The 21,223-nt window shown below is 31.5% G+C and overlaps 3 protein-coding genes across 3 annotated transcripts; all 3 read right to left on the bottom strand.

Annotated features, from left to right (window-relative positions):
* Nucleotides 1-6,971: 6,971 nt before the first annotated feature.
* On the bottom strand, nucleotides 6,972-9,785 carry LOC21409187 (peroxidase 11). The gene is made up of 4 exons (XM_010093380.2): nucleotides 9,528-9,785; nucleotides 9,050-9,241; nucleotides 8,436-8,601; nucleotides 6,972-7,542 (listed from the first exon to the last, which is right to left on the bottom strand). Exons 1-4 carry the CDS (start codon nucleotides 9,759-9,761, stop codon nucleotides 7,121-7,123), a joined length of 1,014 nt encoding a protein of 337 aa, XP_010091682.2. The 5' UTR covers nucleotides 9,762-9,785; the 3' UTR covers nucleotides 6,972-7,120.
* Nucleotides 9,786-11,517: 1,732 nt separating this feature from the next.
* Nucleotides 11,518-13,572, bottom strand: LOC21409186. Its single transcript, XM_010093379.2, has 2 exons — nucleotides 13,303-13,572; nucleotides 11,518-12,726 (listed from the first exon to the last, which is right to left on the bottom strand). The coding sequence occupies exon 2, from the start codon at nucleotides 12,693-12,695 to the stop codon at nucleotides 11,898-11,900; it is 798 nt and encodes a 265-aa protein (XP_010091681.1). The 5' UTR covers nucleotides 12,696-12,726; nucleotides 13,303-13,572; the 3' UTR covers nucleotides 11,518-11,897.
* A 2,313-nt stretch (nucleotides 13,573-15,885) lies between these two features.
* Nucleotides 15,886-21,191, bottom strand: LOC21409185 (LAG1 longevity assurance homolog 3). Its single transcript, XM_024162491.1, has 7 exons — nucleotides 20,886-21,191; nucleotides 18,744-18,973; nucleotides 18,438-18,593; nucleotides 17,991-18,176; nucleotides 17,272-17,456; nucleotides 16,686-16,760; nucleotides 15,886-16,381 (listed from the first exon to the last, which is right to left on the bottom strand). The coding sequence occupies exons 1-6, from the start codon at nucleotides 21,021-21,023 to the stop codon at nucleotides 16,729-16,731; spliced, it is 927 nt and encodes a 308-aa protein (XP_024018259.1). The 5' UTR covers nucleotides 21,024-21,191; the 3' UTR covers nucleotides 15,886-16,381; nucleotides 16,686-16,728.
* Nucleotides 21,192-21,223: the final 32 nt, after the last annotated feature.

The following is a 21,223-nucleotide window of genomic DNA, read 5'->3' as shown; positions in this document are numbered from 1 at the left end:
ATGAAATGGCACCTCTGTCTTTATTAATTCTCCAGAAAATTTATATACATTATTTTATGTTCTGAAACTCAATATTATTGTTAGATATTGTGTTCAAAGGTTTGTTGTATCTTGGGAGTAATTTGCCATTAAAACTCATTAGCAAACTTTAAGAAGTGAAGACAAATAAAACCTTAAAGGAAAAAATTCTTATACGCCTCAAACCCTCTCTTATTTTTACATTCTTTTCATCCTCTACTCTCAAATTCTCTAACAGCCAAATGATCAGTCATGGGCTGTTGCATGAACCTGGGGAGCTTATTAACGGTGCAGGCAATATCTGGGCTGGTGAATGAAGATATTAGAGACCGTCGGCAACTGTATCGTACTAAGGCTGGTGTTATATTACAATGTAAGTGGAGAACTTGATGCAAGTGGAGCACTCATCTTGGTGCGAACAAGAAGCTCAACAATGTAGTGCTGTTGAGTGGGAAACAAGCCATACTTCTGGGGAACAAATAACACCAAGAACAACTGATAAGAGTCCCAAGCATTAATAGAGATTCTAGGAGAGGAAGTGTATAAACTCGTAGAGAAATTTGCAATAAGCACCTATAATAACAAGATCGTCAAACATAGTCAAGAAAATAAACTATTTTGACCTTCGCAGTAGTAGATTATTAAAAGGCGTGGGTTGGACATGGGAATTGACAAATTTAGAGGCGATAAGGAAGCTCTTCAGTTCATGGTACCATGCTCTTATGGTGCCATGCTCTTATGGTGCTTGTCTAAAACCATGAATGATTTTTTAGAAACGCGCACATAAAGTTAGACAGGTAGAGTCAACAAAGCTAGGTGATAGTGAGGCATTGTTGACGCTAGTTGGAGGAGAGACCATCCGTGACAGATGAAAAGTTTAAGAATGAGACGCACCATGGTGGATTTGAAAATTATCAAAGCCTTCGGTGATTATTCTTGCTTCGTATATGTCAACAGAACCATCAAATAGTTATTTAGTGCGGAAAATCCATTTGCAATTTGCATCCAACAATATTTTCAAGACTCAAATCTAATGTAGGGACCAAAATTTATGCTCCCGTCAACAATTTTCAAAAATCAATACACGCCAAACATAAAATCTCATTATTTGGCATCAAGAATCATATCTTTATCATATGGGAAAGGAGTAATAATAAAGTGATCCTTCCTTGGCGCTATGCTACTGCCACTGGTTTTCGTTATTTTCAAGACTCAAATATAATGTTTAATTTTAGTGTATTAATTAGTGTCTAACTAATTAAATCATACATCCTCATATAAAAAAAAATTATTTTTCAACTTACTCTTTTGTATTTATAATGATATGATGTGGTGTGATTTAATTAATTAAACACTAATTAAAAAAATAAAAATAAAACAGCAGATTTAGATTCTATTTCCAAGGTGTTATATATTCCGCTTAAAAGTTTAACGTTTAACACTTTACATGATAGATATAGAAAAGGTGGCTGGCCCATGGCCTATGGTGCGCATTAAAAGGGCGAAAAAGCGTCAGGCTTTACATTGTCACCACAGATTTGCATGTTTAGGCTGTTAACAAGATAAGAGAGTACAGATTCGATTCTCGTGGAGGTTCAGTACTGTATCATTTAGGGGCATATATATATATTTGTACCTTTCATTACTTCCATGGTAATTTTAAAAAAAAAAAATCAATTCATATATATAATAAGAAAACACTCAAGATATCGGAAATTACAAAAAAAAAAAAAAAAAGTCACTAGTTCTATATGCTATACGTTATTTATTTATTTATTGCTGAGGAAATACTATACATTATTATATGTCCAGCGGAATGGGAGAAGAACATATAAGGACAAAAAGGTGAAAGTCAGGTGGAATTAAGATCAAATACAGAGAGGAAACTGGTCTGGATGAAGTTGTATGAAAGGTATAGAAACTAAGAAGGGCAACAAAAAATAATTGTCTATATATCGAGTGTCATTAAATAAAGATGCGGCAAAATAAAGGTTATACTTCTAATTTAGTATTGGAATAGGAAAGAGAAAAAAAAAAAAAAAAAAAAAGGAGGAATCAATAATCACCATCATTACCATTATCATCATCTACATCCCGAATCTACTTTAATGATATACGTGATTTTGGCTCAATGACATCCATGCAACACTATTATTAAGAATTAGAGAGGTCCTTAATTTTATACCAGCAAGATCGATTTCAAAAAATAAAAAATAAAAATAAAAACATACGATATTTGCACTAATAGTATAGTTCACTCTAAATACAAGTTAGATACACTTTTAGACATCGGAAAAATTCACTATGAGACATTTATAAAATAAAATCTCACACTTCTGAATTTTTATATTTTTTTTAACATTTCAATAACTCTAAATATGACACTCTCTTATATAAAGAAAGTTATAATATGAAATCCTTAAAGTACTTTTAATAAAATTTTAGTATGTATATCGTCTCTACATTAGAACAATAATTAATCTTCATAATTTTAACAGCTGTTATCACCAAAAAAAATGTTAAAATTAATTTTTTTTTTCTCAAAGCGAGCGCGTGAAATAAAAATGATCAAAGCTCAAAAGGAGAATTCCTTGCGAAAGATGATTACCTTTTTCTTGTTTTTATTGTTTTGAACTTTGAAGGATTCACAAAGCAGCTTTGGTGGGGTTCATGGAGTGGTAGATTCTCACCGCTGACCAGAAAGAAAGATATTCAATTGAGTTGAAATAAGTGCTGAAAATGACAAAAGAAGCTTCCTACGATATTAATGAATGATTTAATTGATACCTGCTTAGGGCTTTTTTTTTTTTGCTGGATTTATTTTTTGGCTGGAAACTGTAGATTTTTTGCGTTTTAAATGTCCCTTAGTGACTGTCCTAAGTCTCAAACAATGTTTAAATTATATTAAATCAATTCATTTAATAAATTCAATTATTAAAACATATTAAAATTGTAAAAATATTTCAATTATTTTAAAGGATAATTGGTTTCATTAGTCCCTCAATTTTAGGTAAAATGACATTTTAGTTCCTAATTTTTTAATTTTGACATATTAATCTTTGAATTTATTTTTTGACACTTTTGATTTCTGATATTAAAATTGATAAACATTTTTGAAATTTAACATATAAAATTACATCATTATCGCATAATAATTGAAAATTTTACATAAATAATTATAATAATTACAAAATACATATATTAAGCTTTTCAACAGTAATGAATAGAAAATTTTACGTGTAATGTAACTATTTCTATAAAATTTCAAGTTATCACTTGATGGACACATGACCATTTTTATTAAATTTCAGAAATTGTTCATCAATTTTAATATTAGGGACTAAAACTGTCAAAAATAAATAAATATTCAAAGACTGATATACTAAAATTAAAAGTTTAAAGACTCAATTATCACTGTATCTAAAGGTTACGGACTAAAAGTACCAATCACTCTATTTTAAATGAGACATTATTTAGAATTATAATATGTTTTCATGTTATAATATAATTGGTTAAATACTATATGAAACACTAAAATATTGAACAGGTAATCTTGCATTTTAAATGCTTTTAATTCAAATATCTAGAGAGAGAAAGCCTTACAGGTAATTTCTCAATTCATAGATCAATTTTATGGTTACACGGCAACACAATTCAAATTGCTTGTGGGACTACTAAAGAAAAAAGAGGATAAAAATGTTCCATCCAAACTGGAAATATATAAAAATTATATATTGTTGGACTTTGAACTTTTAGGAAAGAGACTTTGTCAACCTGGCGTGACCGACTTATAACGTTTCTTATAATTCACTTCCTTGACCAAATATATGCATATCTTATTTATTATCCATCTTTCACTTTCCTCGTCCTTGACCAACTTTACATTGGACATATATAGATATTGCCAATTTGATTGGATGAGCAAAAACAACTATTTCTGACTTGGAAGAACATACCTTAATTTGTATTTGGATTTTTGACACAATTGTCTCTCAAACTTATCGTGATTAAGTAAATTATCTCTTAAATTTTTAATTTTGACAAGTTACTATTTGAACTTGTAAATTTATTACAATGTGTCCAATTTAATTAAATTTGCTTAAATTTTATATTAGATTTAAGGCATTAAAAGTTGAGATATTAAAATATTTGTGTTACATTTGAATTGAAATGTTGAAATTTTTTACTGAATGTGTTTTTTTGATACTAATTTAACACAATCATCGTCAAAATGAGACACATTGCAATAACTTTACAAATTGAGGAGATAATTTATCAAAATTAAAATTTTATGGGACAATTTACTAAATCACGATAAGTTTAGAGAGGCAAATATACTAAAACCCCTATGTATTTAGTAGCATAAATTTTGATAGAAATTATCTCAATCAAGATTAATATAGCTAATTTATTTGAGGGAACCAGAAAAAGAGGAGTTATCCGTTTAGCATGCCAATATGATTATTCAGTATAACGATCTTTAAAGTAGATCCAAATCTTTTGAAAGATTTTATTTTCTTTTTGTTTCACTTATACTTGCTTTTTCTTGACTTGGCAAATCCTTCATCTCCCCTCAATCACTTTTTCCCCCACTATTCAGAGCTATATCATAAATGATAGGTTCTACATAATGCTTGACAACAAGCTATGTACAATTTTTTTTTTTTTTTTTTTAAAGAAAATAAAGAAGAAGAAGAAAAACTTATGCCATTGATAAAGAAAATAAAATAGAAGAGTCGCAAGTTATTACTGCGGCCCCTAACGATTGGACCGATTGGTGTACAAGTTGGGCCACTTGCAGAAAGTACTACTAACGAGAACCATTGAACCGAGTCCTTAACGTTAACAACAAGGTAGTAAATAGCGTGTTGAATGGAAAAAGTCGTTTTTTTTTTTTTTGGAACTTTTATGGTAAAAATGGCTATTTTTGCTTAGAGGATTATTTTGGCCATTGGATTAGTAAGGACAGTTATATACCGCGCACCATAAAAATTAATCACGTGATTAAAATTAACAATTTTTATCAGTGGACTAGAGTAACAGTTTCTATAGTACGAGTTTTTCTTTTTTTTTTTTGGTATTGAAATATTACTTTTGACACTTATGCCATACTGTCTATTGAATTGAATATGAGGTTGATATGCATATGTTTTACTTTTATACTTTTGCCTGTTCTTCATCTAATCTCCATTCCTTATCATGCGTTGAAATTACCAACTAGAAGGAAAAATAGCATATGCCATGAAACTCACTTCCTCTGAAGACATTTTACGCTGTAAACTTCTTAAGAAGTGAAAAAAAAAAAAAAGTTCATTTATATTCATGCTTTCATATTAGTTTTCTTTCCCCTCTTTCTAAACTCGGGCTTTCTTAGTTTGAATTTTTAGTTCTCAGTGAGTGCCGAGTCTAAGGCACCTGTTTTTGTACATAGATATGTCATCACTTGTGGACATTGAATATGCATCTTCCTTCTAGCTAAAAATGATAATAATTTGCTTTATGTAAAATGATCATAATTTGCCATGTTCCCTTTCTTCCTCGTTTGTATGAAACTCAGCCCAAATGCCATTTATAAAACCTAATTATATATTTAACTATACTATTTTTATCTGTAAATTAACTCAAATCTTTTCATAAAAATGATGTATTTAGTAGGTAAAAGATCTCAAATTCCAATCTTACACAAAGCCTTTGAGATTATTTTTAAATTACCGATTCAATATTCATTAGGTCGTTATATTAAAAAAAAAATTCAATATTCATTACTTCTTAATAAAATTAGTACGACACATTTCGTCTCTCAAATTATTGTATCTACAACTTAATGTGAACATAGGAGGTACCCAGGGGTGACCATCCCTTCACATTTTTGTTCACCGAAAAAACTCTTTTAAAAGTGATGGTCTTCTGATTCGCCATTTCTGTTGGTTCTAGAAGGGTCTAAACAAATGTAGTCACCCTCCTCTAGGAAAAAATGAATAAAGAAAGAAACTTGTCACCCTAAAATTAAAATTAAAAAAATAAAAAATTAAAAAGAAAAAATAGAAAATTTACTCTTGAGAGTGCATGAGTCTGGACTTTTATCTTTTACTCTTGATAAATACCCTTTTATTAGTATAATTATTTAACTAAACAAATATAAATTAAAAATAAATAGTAAAAATCCTAATTCAAGCTTTTAAGGATATTTACGAGGATTAACCAATTGAAAAAGAGTAGCCATTACCCATTTAAACATGGCCCATGACTCTCGGCCCATAGCAGCGATACAGGCAATACCGGTAGAAGCCTCAGGGAAGTGGAGCAATTGCGTAAAGTTCCCCATCAAACTTAAGACCATCAATTAATTTTTATTTTTTTATTTATTATCTCTTTGATGCTTATTTCACATTAAAAACTTAAAGAGAAGGCCTAAACAGACCAAATTTTGCAAAACTGATAACAATAAGGAATACTTGGAAATTGGAAGAATAATAGTCTAATTTTTAAGCATTTTATAAAAGGCTTCTTTCAAAATTGTCGCCTAAGGCTCCAAAAATTGTTTGAGCCGACCCAGTATACATGTTTACATTTTCTTTTGGTAACATTACCAATGCAACCTTCTGAACTCTCAAACGGGAATCACATTTAGATACAATGTATAAAAGAATGTGAGTGTGTGTATAAAGTTCTGAAATTAATTAGAAAGTATCAAATTAGTCATTATTTTCATCAGTAAAATTCTCATATTCTTTAGTGTTTTTTTGGGGTTGTTAAATACATAACTATATTTACCAGCAAAAAAATTGACTATATATATATATTCATGTTTTTATATTCTTCATTGGATTGTGTTTTAAATATTATAAATAATTTAACTATAAGAGAAGGAAATTAATGGCAAGTAGAAAGACATTTGCATTTCATTTCAGTAATGTTCAAAACATAGACAAGAAGCACATATTTTGGTGGAGTCTATAAATGAATATGTAGAAACAATTAATTCCCAGCAGTGATTGTTTTATGAAAAAACATAAGATATTTCTCATTACAACAAACATTTATAAATTCATATTGAAATATTTCTGTGACTTATGAGGGACTAAAAATTAACTTCAGCTCGTCATGTGTTAACAAATCTGCAATTTTTTCTAACTTCCCCTGTAACAAAGCTCTCTGGATTCAGAATATTTCCCATTTTCACCATCGAATCGGCGAACTGTTGGAAGAAAGTGATCGGATCGGCTGCATACTTCTTGACAAGCTCCTTAGTTTGAACACCAAAAACACTTGAATACAATTCCTGGTCTGAGTTAAGAAGTCCTTCTCCTTTTAATAGTATGTGATAGTATGAATTGTCAAAAAGGTTTGGTGTGACATGGTCCAATGTTGTTATGTTGTTGTCACCTCCATTATTAGGGCAACTAGATTTCAATTTTGCGAGGTATGGTTCAGAGATCGGATTCAGCCTGGTTGTTGCTCGGAAATCGCCATAAATCCTGTCTCGGTAGTTTGTGCACCGTGCCACCCCAATCGTGTGGGATCCTGAAAATTATGTGCAAAGAATGAATTTTTCTAGCATGTGTTTTCTTGTTGAACCCTAATTTAGGTCCCATGGACTAAGTAGGAACGGACCAAAAACTTGAAATTTGAGTTTTATTCATGCAAGATATTGCTATATAAATAGCACGTGTTACAGCATCATTAAAAGACAATTTCTAACAAGGATATATAACTTTCTTTATTCTAGCAATTACTTCTATAATAATACCAACAATAATAATGAAAATAACAATAATAATAATTCAATTCTGCTCATACCAACCGAACATCTGGTGTCCTCATTATATTTAACTTATAAGACCATTCTCCTAAAAAAAGAAAAAAAAAAAATATATATATATAACACCATTAATTGCAACCATACGATTTAAAATAAATATGGTCAATTTAGTTCGTTGATTCAAGTTTTTAATTCGAGTTGAGATATGACTTTATATTATAGCTTTTTACTGTAATAAAAAAATTAGTGTAACTGTTTCTGAGAGTTTTTTACTGTAACAGAACTCGAATTCTAAAATCGAATTGGTGAAATAAACGGGGCCTATAGTGTATAGGGTAATAGAGCCACACTTTATTGAGTAGAGATTTGTACCCCTACTTAATTTTAAAAGTTTGAATTTTTTCAGATTTTTTTTTATAAGTTGTAATTGTACCCCCCGTTTTACAAGAAAAATTATAATTACACCTCACTTTAAAAATTAATATATAAAACCATCCCCCATCCAATGATATACATATTCTCATAGTACTTTATTGAAAAAAAAAAAAAAAAATTTAGATCCGCAATTAGAAGTATATAATATGGGCCTATATACCGTCAAAAGATTTCTTAGGTAGGACTATTAAATAGATCTCCTTGAGAGAAGCATGCTTACCTGAAAGGGCTACCATATCAGTAACAGAGAGACCTTGATAAAGAAACTTGGAAATGAGTGAAAGAAGGGACTGGTTTGGTGTGGGAATATTTGATTCCGCAAGATCATGCCCTGCAGTCACTGAATCCTTTCTTCCCACAGGAACATCCCAGTATGGTCCACCAACCTACAAAATTACAAAACAATTATACTACAAAGTGAAAAAAAAAAATATGTCGCTCCGTTTGGTTAGAGAGATGGAGAATAAAAAGGATGTAGATAGTTGAAAGGATAAAGAGTAGGAAGGCTGAAGAGAATTATAATAATCTTTTATGTTGTTTAGTTGGATGGAAAGAGAATTGAAAGAATAAATGATAATTATTTATTTAATTACTAAATTATCCATTTTATTATTTTTTAATAATTTATTTTGAAAGGTGAAAAAATAATTTTATTTAAATTTTAGTGGATTGATTGGATCCTTTTATTGGTAAAATGATCCAAAATGATAGGCCCGGAGAAAGTCTCTCTCTCCCTCCACCACTCTCCCTCCCTCCGTCCCTCCCTCCTACCAAACATACCTTTAAAGAATAAACTTTAAACACGCATATTAAAAAACAGAAAAGAAAAACTACCAAAATCACAGCATCTCTGGCTGCAATAGTGAGAATATCAGCACATGAGACAATCCCAGGGCACTCTGATTCAACCATGTTTTTGATCTTATCAATGATATCATAACCTTTCAAAGAGTTTCTGTTGGGAGCAGCTTTCTTCTCTCCTTTCAGGCTTATTGTGTCATCTAGCAAAACTGAGGCATCGCATCCCTGCATAACCCCCCAAAACAAAAAAATTAATAATAATGATAATAACAATAATAAATAAATAAATAAAACATTTCTAAACATTTAATCTTCAAAAGCTTGATTTTTTTTTGCATCACTTTGGCACGTCATAGTAGAATATATTGTATCATGTCGACGAAATTAGTGTCGACGTAATACTATACAACACAGTTTACCGGGACATATCAAACAAAGATTAGGAAGTATGATATGGAGTGGAACAGATTTCAGTCTCAAGAAATGTGAGAAAAGGAACTTAAGTATGGACCTGAACAAAACAGTCATGGAAATGTAGGCGAATTATCAACGCCGCGTTGCGAGGATTGGAGAGCACGGCGCATTCTGATTCTTTCCTCACCATGTCAAACACAGTTGGACACGTTTTAGCATAGTAATCAAGTGTTAAAGGAAAATCACTTGCATGAACACTAATGTTCAAAACACAGAGGACCAAAATCATAAATTGTAGAGCAAAGGGTCTAAAACAAAGGGAATGCTCCATTTTTTTTTTTTTTTTTCTGTTTTAGCTTCTCTATAGTTTTGCTTGGACAAGTGAAAATTTCTTGGGACTGTAAGATATATATATATATATATATATATATATATGTATGTATGTATATAAGTGAAGAGAATACACAATTGTGCACGTTTTGATTTTGCCAGTGCGTTTGAGTGAATTGCATGAAGAAGATTTCTGGAGTCAATAGGAGATGCAACTAATTTTTGGCCTGGTTGGTGGGTACTCCAAAACCAAAAGTTTGTGTGTGAGAGAGATCATAAAATAGAAGTTAGTGTTTTGCTTAACGCCTTACTATTAAGAATCATCTCTAGTCACCAAATTGGAAACTTAAGTCATGCAATTTTTCCCCTTTCAACTTTTTGACAAAGTCTAGTTTATATATAAATTTGTCTTAAATTACAGTAAATCAGCCCAAGTTGGAGGAGCAGTGGAGACTAACTTGTTCAAGACACTAGTATTACAATAGGGGAAAAAATGGCATTTACTTATTTATTTTTATTTGTTTTGGACTGTTATTTCGTGTGAATTTCATTGGATGAGTTGTAGACTAATTTGAGCAAATTAGGTTAAACCAAAACACTTTACACAATCTAATTTTAATTCATGTTGTTCGTCAAAGAAGACTTGCAAGAAGTGAATTGAAAATCTTACATTCTTTACAAACAAGATTTCTTGCTTTTCCATGGGGCAGATGCAAACCAGAGAATTTAGAATAGATGAGAATATGTCAAAGTCGTGATCATTAAGTGCAAGAAGAGCATATACGTTTTCATGTGTTAGTAGAATTTAACTTAAGACTACTAATAACCCACTAAGTATGGATTATTTGTTCGAACATTGAGCTACTATTGGCTGTTTACTTCTCCATGTCACCTTTGTTGTTAGACTTGATAATTGAGCAAATCTTAGCTGTGTACTTCTATATATCACTTTGTAGACTTATATTTATAATAATGAATCTTTTATGCTCTTTATTGCTGCCATGGAGAGCGACCGAAATACATCAATGAAAACCACTGGTGCAAGTGGCGTAGCGGTAAGGGACGAACGCTCTCCATCTCTTTCTCCCACCATTTAAAATTTAAAGGTTAAATTCTATGGCCAACACTTTCTACTTCGAAATATGAGGTTTGTACTTGACAATACATGAATGGATCTGTAAAGATTGTTGACAAAGGTATGGACTGTGAATGGATCTATAGAGGTTGTTGACAAAAGTGTGAGCTAGTCTCATGCGGTTCTAGTGAAATCCGAAAGCGGCGTTGGGTAAAGACGTACACACCACTGATTTTTTTTTTTTAATTAGCAAAAAGAAATACAATCATGGGAATCAGATTTCAAAAGGTTTTAACTTCCCTCTTTATTCCGCCAAAAATAAAAATTTAAAGAGAGAGAGAGAGATATATATATATATATGGAGTCCTGCATTCTTCAATCCCTTTGCAACAGCTCGGGATAACTTTTTTAACATCCTCAAAATCAGAAATCTGGGCAAGTACATCCAGATGGTTTTCCAATTGGAATCTTTCCTATTTTATGCTATGTTTCTCATAACCTAAATCAATTGTATTTAAAGATCATATTCATATATGCTGAATTTTAACTTTTACTGGGGTTCTGTTATGCACAAATGAAACTAGGAATCAACATTTCCACATAACACAGCGAAGAAGCAATTTCTTTCTTTATTGTCACATCGAAGATAAACTTCAAAGAACCAGAAAAGAGTGGACGGGTCATACTCGCTACCTTGAATGGATCATAGAATGTACACTCCATTTTATTGGTTTCAAGGAAAATTCTTGGTCACCCTTGTGAATTTATGATCTCATAGCTGCACATGATTGGACCCATTATTGTGACAACATTTTCAAATTACCAATTCTCTATGGTCCTCCAAGTGCTTTTAAAAACCAACTTGGCTGAAGACGAGAAAGACATCAAAACTTCTCACAGTAAAACAGCATAACATTCTATTACTTGATTCTTCATTTTTCTTCCGAAAACAAAATTGAGGAACATCGAAACGACAAAATCTATATGTTAGCAAGATCTAAAATGGGAGACAAAAACAAACATCTTTGGGTACATAGAACCAGCAACTCGAAACCTAGTTGTTCAGGTATACAATTTAGAATCAAACAGATTATCCTTGATATGGCTGGACCTAAAATATTCATCCTCAGCACCAGCGCATATGCTTAAATCCAAGCTAGGCAAAACCTTCTTCAGTAGAGACTTAACCAGGGACACTGCAGAACTACCCACTTCAGGCCATGTAACACATAGAGTTCCCTTGATCTTCCTCATCTCACATCTACTCAACAGAGCTGCAGCCAGCCCCTCCACCACACTTCCCGATGGAAAATAGTCTACCCCTTTGAGCGCAATGCTGCCACCAAGCCCTTTCCTTTCCGATGACGTCTCCAGCTTGAAAGCAAATATGTCATCCGGCGAGAGCCTACCTCGAAAGTTCTGGCGCTGAACAGAGTCCAAAACCAGTACCCTTTCAGGAACGATCTGCTCCCCTATCAGCAACTTAGCAACAATGTGAGACCTCTCCGCAGCAACAGGGCACTGGACGGAGACAAGGAGAATCAAATTGTTTCCATCGCCAATGGAGTAGATATTGCAGGACTTGTCTCGGAGAGAGGGCTCAGTGGAATTTCCGGAAAAGGGTAACTCAGGAAGGACGAGGCTTCCGACTAGTTCCTTGGAGGGCAAGTGGTGGAAGATGTAGAGGGAAGACGATGATATGGCAATGATGAGGAGAGACGGTCGGAGAGGCTCTTTAGGTTTTGGATTGGAAAACAAGAGGAATGGCGACGGAATAGGCGTTGAGGGAGGTGTGAAGGTGTTTAGATCTTCTTGGTAGAACCTTGATGGTGGGGGAATCTCAGTTATAACGTCTTCCATATTTCACTTAACTCCACAATCACTTTGCAAACTTGATTCACAAAAGATTTACATTAAATCAGTCTATCACAATTCATTATTCACCAATAATTCATAGATACAGAAACTCCCTCAAAATAAAGAAATCAACGTTGGAACTTCAACAATTAAGTACATATAAACTAGCAGTGACCTCTTATAAACAGAGCCAAAACATATAGACCAAATTCATTTCATAATCTGAACTAATCATTATTTGATAGGCATGTTCAACAGACCAAGACTTCAATGTAAGAACGCCAAGAAGATCCAAACAAAAATCTGGAGAAAATCAGAAGAAAAAAAAAAAAAAAAAAAAAAAAAAAAAAAAAAAACCCGTTAGGGTATCCATTTTCATTTATTGCGCAAATCACCAGGGAAACCACATACATTAAAGACAGGCACAAATCTTTTTGCTTCCGAAAAATATTTAGCTTTACTTCAGCTACTATCTAGTATCTACTATTCTCACCAGATCTCAATCACTGTTCAAGTATGTGTTTGGTTTCCAAGAAAATCACAAGAATGATCATAAAAACAGGGCGAAGAAAAGCAGGAAAGCTAATAAGGGGGTGGCAAAAGAGCTCACCTCCGAAAGTATTGAACGGAATTGGTTGGAGTAAAAGCCCCAGCGAAGACAAAGTCTCTAGTTTTCTTTTTCTTTTTCTAATTTTCCTGGAATCCAAACAACCTAAGGAATAATTGAGTGGGAGTAGATGATGTTTAGGTTAGAATTGGGGGTCTGGTCTGCCGACGGTGGAAGCGCGCAGCTTTTGTCTTTGAAAGTCCGGGCTCTTCCTTGTCCAACACGAGAAATGAGAATCCAGAACTCAACTTCGTGGCTGAATGTAAAATCTTCAACCATACAGCTGTTTATTTATTTATTTTTTTAAGGAAAAATCTCCCGTAATAACTTGACATACTAATTTTTAACTATTAAAGAAAGGGTGAAGAATTAAATTTTAAAATCTTTCGGTGAGATTTAAAAAAATTCCTCTGGTAAGGTCTTGTTTTTTTAATTATTAAATTAATTTTTTAAATGTTAGATCTATAATAAAAATAATTATATGTGACACGTTATTAATTTTTAACACAAACTTATATATATATTTGACTGATAAAAAATTAATCTAATAGTTATAAAGACTCTATAAGGTTTTTTGAGATTCCAAGATAAAATTTGCCTAAACTTTAAAACCTCCTCTTTTTATTTATTTATTATTATTATTATTATTATTATTATTTATGAAGGAGAAACCGGTTTTGTACTATATATGCTTGATGATGCAACAGAAAATAATACGCATAAAAAACAGCTTCTTGACACAAATTTGTGTTCAAACTTTTTTATTCAAACCAACCAATTAAATAGGCTATATAAATTTGTTTAAAGTAAAAAAAAAAAAAAGAGATAAAATTATGAATAATTTCTTACAATGTGTTTGGTTGGTGTATTCGTGCCATGATTCGAATCATGGTTCATGGTTCTCTACAGTATTTTCTCTCACAAAAAATACATGTAACTTAAGAATGGTTATGAATCATAATTTTGAATTCATGAACCAAACATTCACTAATACCAAGAAAATTAGGATAAAATCAAAATTTTAGTTTTATAAATTATGCAAAATTTAACACACATGCATTCACATTTTCACCATGTCCCTAATAATTTGTAATTATTTACTTTTATCGTACATATCACTGCTCTTTATTAAATTCTGTTACATACAAAAGTAGAGTTTGCATTTTTACTGCAGGGCGGGTACAAGGGCAACACACCAGCCCGATACACACTTTTTTTTTTTTTTAAAAAAGGAGAAAATTCAAAAATATCCCCTCAATTTTATCTAAATACAACTTTTATCCTTGAGTTTTTTAAAATCCAAAAAGTATACCCTTTATTTTTCAACCCATACAAAAAATATCCCTTTTTTTAAACTTAAAATGGCCAAATTGTCGTTGAATATTTCATATATACTGTCCAAATTTATGTTGAGCTATACCAACTTTTAAATACCCCTCTTAGATTTTTTTCTTTTTTGAAGTAAACCTCTTAGGAAATTTACAGCACTAATTTGAACATTTTTTTTTACTTTTTTTTCATTTTAATAAGAAAGTGAAATTTTTTTTTAAAAAAAGATGTAATTATATATATATATATATTGAAATATTAGACATGACAAATTTATTTATCAATTTGAGGTGAAATTGTATTTTGCAGAGCATAATAAACTAACTTGTTAGAATTGGCCAGCACTATTACGTGACAAAGTTTAAATCTTTTTTTTTTTTAAGATTTCACTTTCTTATTAAAATAAAAAAAAAACTTGTTTAAATTGTTGTTGTAAATTTCTTAAGTGAGCCACTTCAAAAAAATATAAAAAAGAAAGAAAAAAAAAACTTAAGAGGGGTGTTTGAAAATTTGTATAAACCAACACAAATTTAAATAGTATATAAGATATCTAAAGACAGTTTAGCCATTTTAAAAAAACTAAACTAGAGAATTTAAAAGAGGGAATACTTTTTGTCTTTTTTTATTAAAATTGAAAAAAAAAAAAAAAACTTGTTCAAATTGGCGTTGTAAATTTCTTAAGTGAGCCACTTCAAAAAAATATAAAATAGAAAGAAAAAAAATTAAGAGGGGTGTTTGAAAATTTATATAAACTAACACAAATTTAAATAGTATATAAGATATCTAAAGACAATTTAGCCATTTTAAAAAAACTAAACCAGAGAATTTAAAAGAGAGAATACTTTTTGTCTTTTTTTAAAAACATAGGGAATACTTTTTGAATTTTAAAAAATTCAGAGATAAAAATTATATTTAGACAAAATTAAGGAATACTTTTTGAATTTTCTCATTGAAAAGAATAGGATAATTGTGTACCATACTCACAAAGAATGTTACATTTATGGGTTGTTTGGTTAGGAGATTCGTACCCCGATTTGAATTATAATTCATGATTCGCTACAGTATTTTCTCTCATAAAAAATACACGTAAATCAAAAATGATTATAATCTCATTACTCTAATCTATGAACTAAACGTCTCCTTAATTTGATAAAATTTACTTGAAGAGTTTTGATTATGTTGCAAGAAATGAATAAATTGGTAAGGTACAGAGAAAAATCCGATAGAAATTCCCAACCCCAACTCAAGTTAGGCGGTATAGGGGCGGGGATGGGGAAGCATCCCTACACAAAAGACTCATAAACCTCAGTATTGCTAGCTTGCACTTGTAATGAATCAACAATCAATCCAAAGAACATCTGTTCAATCATGGATACAAAAGAAAACTATAAAGACAAGAAAATTTCCGGTTACAACAACGCTATCGGGGAAAAGAATGATTGAATTCATGTGCAAAATTTCGAGACCTGCCGAATCGACTATTCTAGTCCAAGTAAAACTATTTCAAGCTAATATTAACATCCTTGAAACAAATCAATTGCGAGCCAACAGACTCAAAAAGCCAAGGCAATGGGGTTACAACATCCAAAATCTAAGATCAAGAATCAAACTTCTCAAGCAGTTGAGATCCGTTATCAACCTGCTCCAAAATTCGAAGTTGAGCCAGCAATATAACCCTTCAGTTATAAAGGGATTTCTTGACCAAAATTATTTTTTTTTCCTCTCCATAAATCAGAAGTAAGCTGCCCTTTATCTGCAGGAAAAATAAAAAATAAGTTCTCCTTAGTTTGACTAAGCAGGTAATGAAAAGATGAAAGCAAGAAAATGGTAAATAAATCCTGCGGTACATTACACGCACTCGGAGCTTAAAAAAAAATTACAGAACATTCTACCCATACACTTGATTTACCAAGGTTGTATAGTTAATATTTATGCAGCAACCAAGAAAGAATATGCTACAGAGGCAGATGAATCATTTTAAATCCTATAAATAAAAGACAGTAAATGAATTTGGCCTTTGACGGGGATTGCAAAAGCTTCTTGCAAAGTAAAAGCACCTTTTGCAATGTCAAAGTTATAGCGGTGAATTTTGTTTCCTTATCAATCTTCGTGTTCGTCTTCACCTTCGGAATCTGATCAGGAAACATGGAAAAGTACCACAAAAAATTAGATAACAAAGAAGAAGATAACTATAACCGGAGATATTAATAAGAGAATATTACTAATAGAGGACAAAACAAATGTGCCATGCTGCGTTTAGTGATTCCTGGTCACATCGTAAGTAGAACACAAGGGACACATTCTGTTACTATATTCTAACATCCCCTACTCATAAACCAAAATTTAAATTTGGATTTAGGAGAGGAAAAGAAGAGATAAAACGCAGGCAAATCTAAGTCCTTATCATTAAAGACAGTAGTATGTAAATTATCAACTCAATCAAATTATTTGTTACCCCAATTACTAGAATTTGTACAAGTAAAACTAACAAGTGGAATTCCAGCATAGAGAGAAAACTTAGGCAAATGTTCACATTTCTAATGCACCTTTTCCTATTAGAGTCAAATTTCTATTTCAATACTGAAAAGTATGTATGTGGCTCTGACACACGATGAGATGATCTAAAAAATATATTTTTCTTACCAGATCGAACATCTTCACTAATGCGGCCTCTTGCTTGGATTTGCTTGACAAGCATTCGATACATCAACACCCACCAATAAATGTGAACAACAAGCAAGGAGTAGAGGAGACAATTGAAAACATAATAATAAATTGGTCCCTCTACTGGGTGCTTTTCCTTGTCCAAGGTAAGAATAACTTCATAACTGCGAGAGCATGAGAGAAAAAAAATTTAAAGATTAAAATTAATCATTTCTTATTCCAATGTTCAATTTTAAATTTGCTGAGACGAACGCCAATTAACCAAGATGTTCAAAGAAACAATAGTTTCTAAGGTACTGAAGCGATAAACTAGTCTTTTCCAAGAGAAATTCAAAATGGTCTAGCAGGCTAATAACTTAGATGTAACTCTAGTGATCTAGCAGATGTTTGAAATATGCAAAGAGAAGAAAAGGAGTTAACATCACTAAAGTTACACAAATACACGAGGAAATTTTCTGGACTTCATACTGAGAATTAGACTATAGACATCCCTTTTCAGAAATCAGAAACTAGCAACAACGTCTAAGCAGCTCCTTCTTTCTAACATTATCAAAGTTTATAATTCAATAGATTTCAATAAACCATATGTTAATTACTTTGACTAAAACTGAAGTTTTAAACCTTGGCTAAAAGACATATATTACAAGCTAACAGAAATTGAACAGGTTTGATAAAATTTAGCATCATCTTGTACAGACCTTGTACTCCAAAGGATCCAAAACGGATAGTAAATGAGACGCAATATGACCCATGATATAACAAAAAGAATAAAAGCAAAGCTAGCCACCCCTTCTGCACCGCTGTATTTAGACATCTTCCCAACCTCAAGAAACACATCACTGGCGTCATGAATAGCTAAAACAACTGAACCAACACGAGCAAACCTGCAAGAAACAGATTCGTACAAGTGAAGAGTTTTCTTTCTTTCTTTTTCCTTCTTCGTTACTAATGTATATATCCCTTTTCTTTACAAATGTATGCATAGTGCTAATATCAGATTAGCCAGTATCCATCATACTGTGTCCATCATGGAATATGGGATAAAATTGTTGTGCCATCAAATAAGCTCTCCCTCATACTTCCTGTAGGAAATTAATCCTAATATATTTCCATGGGTGAGGGGTGTTGTAACTCATCAAAGGTACCTGAAAATGTAAGAAAGCACTAGGAGAATGAATGTTGCAACATGATGACTCATTGACACCCCAAAGTCAGAGCGCCTTGTTTCCCAAAAAATCAAAGCAAAGATGGAATATGCGTAGAATCCAGCAGAATACAAATACAATCCCTTCAATTTCAACCTGATATCCATAAAAATACAATCCATTGTTTAGTAAAACAAAGGCTTTTATTCTATTGATGGGGTGGTTAAACACAGGGAACAAACAATAGAATGTGAATTTCTGACTTGGAAAACCATAAAGATTTGACATTGAAACAAAAGGTCTTACTTTATTTTCTGGTCGGGCCAGACTTGATTTCCTGGACCCACCCAGAAGTTTCTTGTATTAGTAAACCAAGGCTCATAATACGTTACAGAGAGAGCTAGAAGCTCTGCTGAAAGAAAGTAAACCCATTTCCAAGCTGACTCCTTAAATTTTCTAATCTTTTTCCTTTTCTCTTCCGTCTGCAAATCCTGCGCCTGATGCCCCCTTCCAAAAATCAATCGTCTCCCCAATTTCTGCAGTACATATGATCAATTGAAAGTCTTGAGACAGAAGAAAACACGATTATATTCTTACCAAGACAATAATTATAAAGAATTCAACGGTAGGGGGGTATGAAAAATAAGCCCGTTACTAGGAGGATATAATTCTAGACACTCAAATTATATTTAATCTAATATGATTCTAGTGTGATTTGACAGTTCAAAGCTATATCCAATAATGAGGTATTTTTCAGCCATAGAATTATCATAATTATATTCTAGGAAAACAAATGAAAAAATAAAAATAAAAAAGCAGCCAGTTGTTGATCCGTAGTTTAATCTAGTCCAACTGACTTATAACAATGAATTACCAAGCTTAATATTAACTCAGATAAAGATTGGACAGTTTTTTCACAGTAAGACCATCTCTAATGCAAAAGTTAATGCCAATTGTATATTTAGCATTAAAAAGTATAATATGGTATGATATTTTCATTTTTGTTCTAATGCATAATGCTATTTAAAATGTTAAATCTACATTTTTCCATAATCATTAAGCTTTGAAAAATGTAAAAGAAAACTTTTATTTTTAAAATAATTAGAAAATGTAAAAGTTCTAATGATTAAGTGAAAAACTAAACATTTTAACCAATAGCCATCAAATGTTAAATTTCCCATATGCTATACTTGGTGGGAAATTTTTCAGAACAAATAGCATTGCATTAAAGAGTGTTTTTTTACACCAAATGCTAAATTTGCAAGGCACATCAATTATAGTATTGAATATTGGAGATGCTCTAAGAGTAGCTCTCATAACGAACATTTTCTTACCAAGTCTTTTGAGATCGCGTGTGCAATATTCCAATAAAAGTAAAGGTGAAATAGTAAATATCAAATAACCACCTCTGAAGGGAAAAAAAAAAAAATTAAATAGACACGTATAATGAAATCCAGCTAAATAGGTGATATATCAATAATGAGCTCTCAAGTTCTGTGTGGTCCAAATAGTAGCTTCAAAAACTCAAAATTGATTATTGCAAAATAAATAAATCAATCAAAACTGCTCCAGAGACATGGAGATGCTTCGGAACAAAGAAAGTTATATGACATGCAAGATCAAGAAAAAGGCATACAAAAATAAATTTCCAAATCAAAAACCCAAGCAAGCTAAACAATCGAACATCCAAATTCGATTCTTTAAAATGGCTTATCAGCTTAAAGAAGTTTTCTTTCTCAACAAACAGGAACGACAAAATCAAAGCCGAGAAAATTATCAAATACATGAACTCAACTAGAACCACCAAATCATTCTTCTCCCATTAAAATATAACAGAAACAATACAAAAGTTCAAGAATCTAACAAAAAATTAAGGTTATTCTTTTACTTTTTTAAGTTATAGTGTTTTGAGTGATGATTTTAAGTTGAATTTAAATTATAACTTAAGTTAAAGTTGTAATTTAAGTTTATGTTTAGATATACACATTTAAATTATAATTTAAATTGAGAATTTTTTTTAATTTGTGTTTGAATTGATCAAAACTTAAATTTATATTTAAATAATATTTTAATAAAAATTTAATAATAATAAAAAATTTTAATAAGATATATAGATGAGGTTTTTATTCATCTTTTTATTGTAAATGTATTAAAAAATCATCTCAATTAAAATTAAAACGAAAAAATTATAATATTTTTAAAAATAAAAAAATATTATTTTTTAAGTTTATAAATTTAAATTAAAAAAAAAATTTAAACTCAAGTTTAAATTTAATTTTAAACTCCAGTCTAAACTTAAATTTTAGTGCATAAACTTATGAGTTTCGTTCTAAAAAGAATAAAGAAAATACGAGAATCAACAAATTGAAAAAGAAATAAAGAAAAATAAAAGGGTCAAAGCAACACATTTCTAACGCAAATTTATAAGCTGATATACAAATTCGATACCTCAAAAACGAATCTGTCGAGAAAGAATCGAACTGTGGGGAAGAACAGAGAAAGGAGAGGGACGATCATGAAATCTTCGTAGGCTGGATCGGATTCGTGTTCCCAGTCGAGAGACTTGACGTTCTTGATCAAATCCATCTTCGGATTTTCCTTGTGCCCAATCGATCGCCCAAAACAAACCGGCACGCCAGTGTATACGCAAGATCATACGACCTGATCCCCCTCTTTCTCTCTCTAGTTTCTCTCTCTAAAAAAATATTCTGAGAGTTCTTCTTGCGCTTTGGTCAGACAGAGAGAGAAAGAGAGCGAGAGTTTCGCAGGGTCGCGTTGGGAAAAGG

This window comes from Morus notabilis, unplaced genomic scaffold (genome assembly GCF_000414095.1).
Source record: "Morus notabilis unplaced genomic scaffold, ASM41409v2 Scaffold73, whole genome shotgun sequence".
In the NCBI taxonomy this organism is placed as follows: Eukaryota; Viridiplantae; Streptophyta; class Magnoliopsida; order Rosales; family Moraceae; genus Morus; species Morus notabilis.
This window is presented reverse-complemented; position numbering and strand designations above follow the sequence as displayed.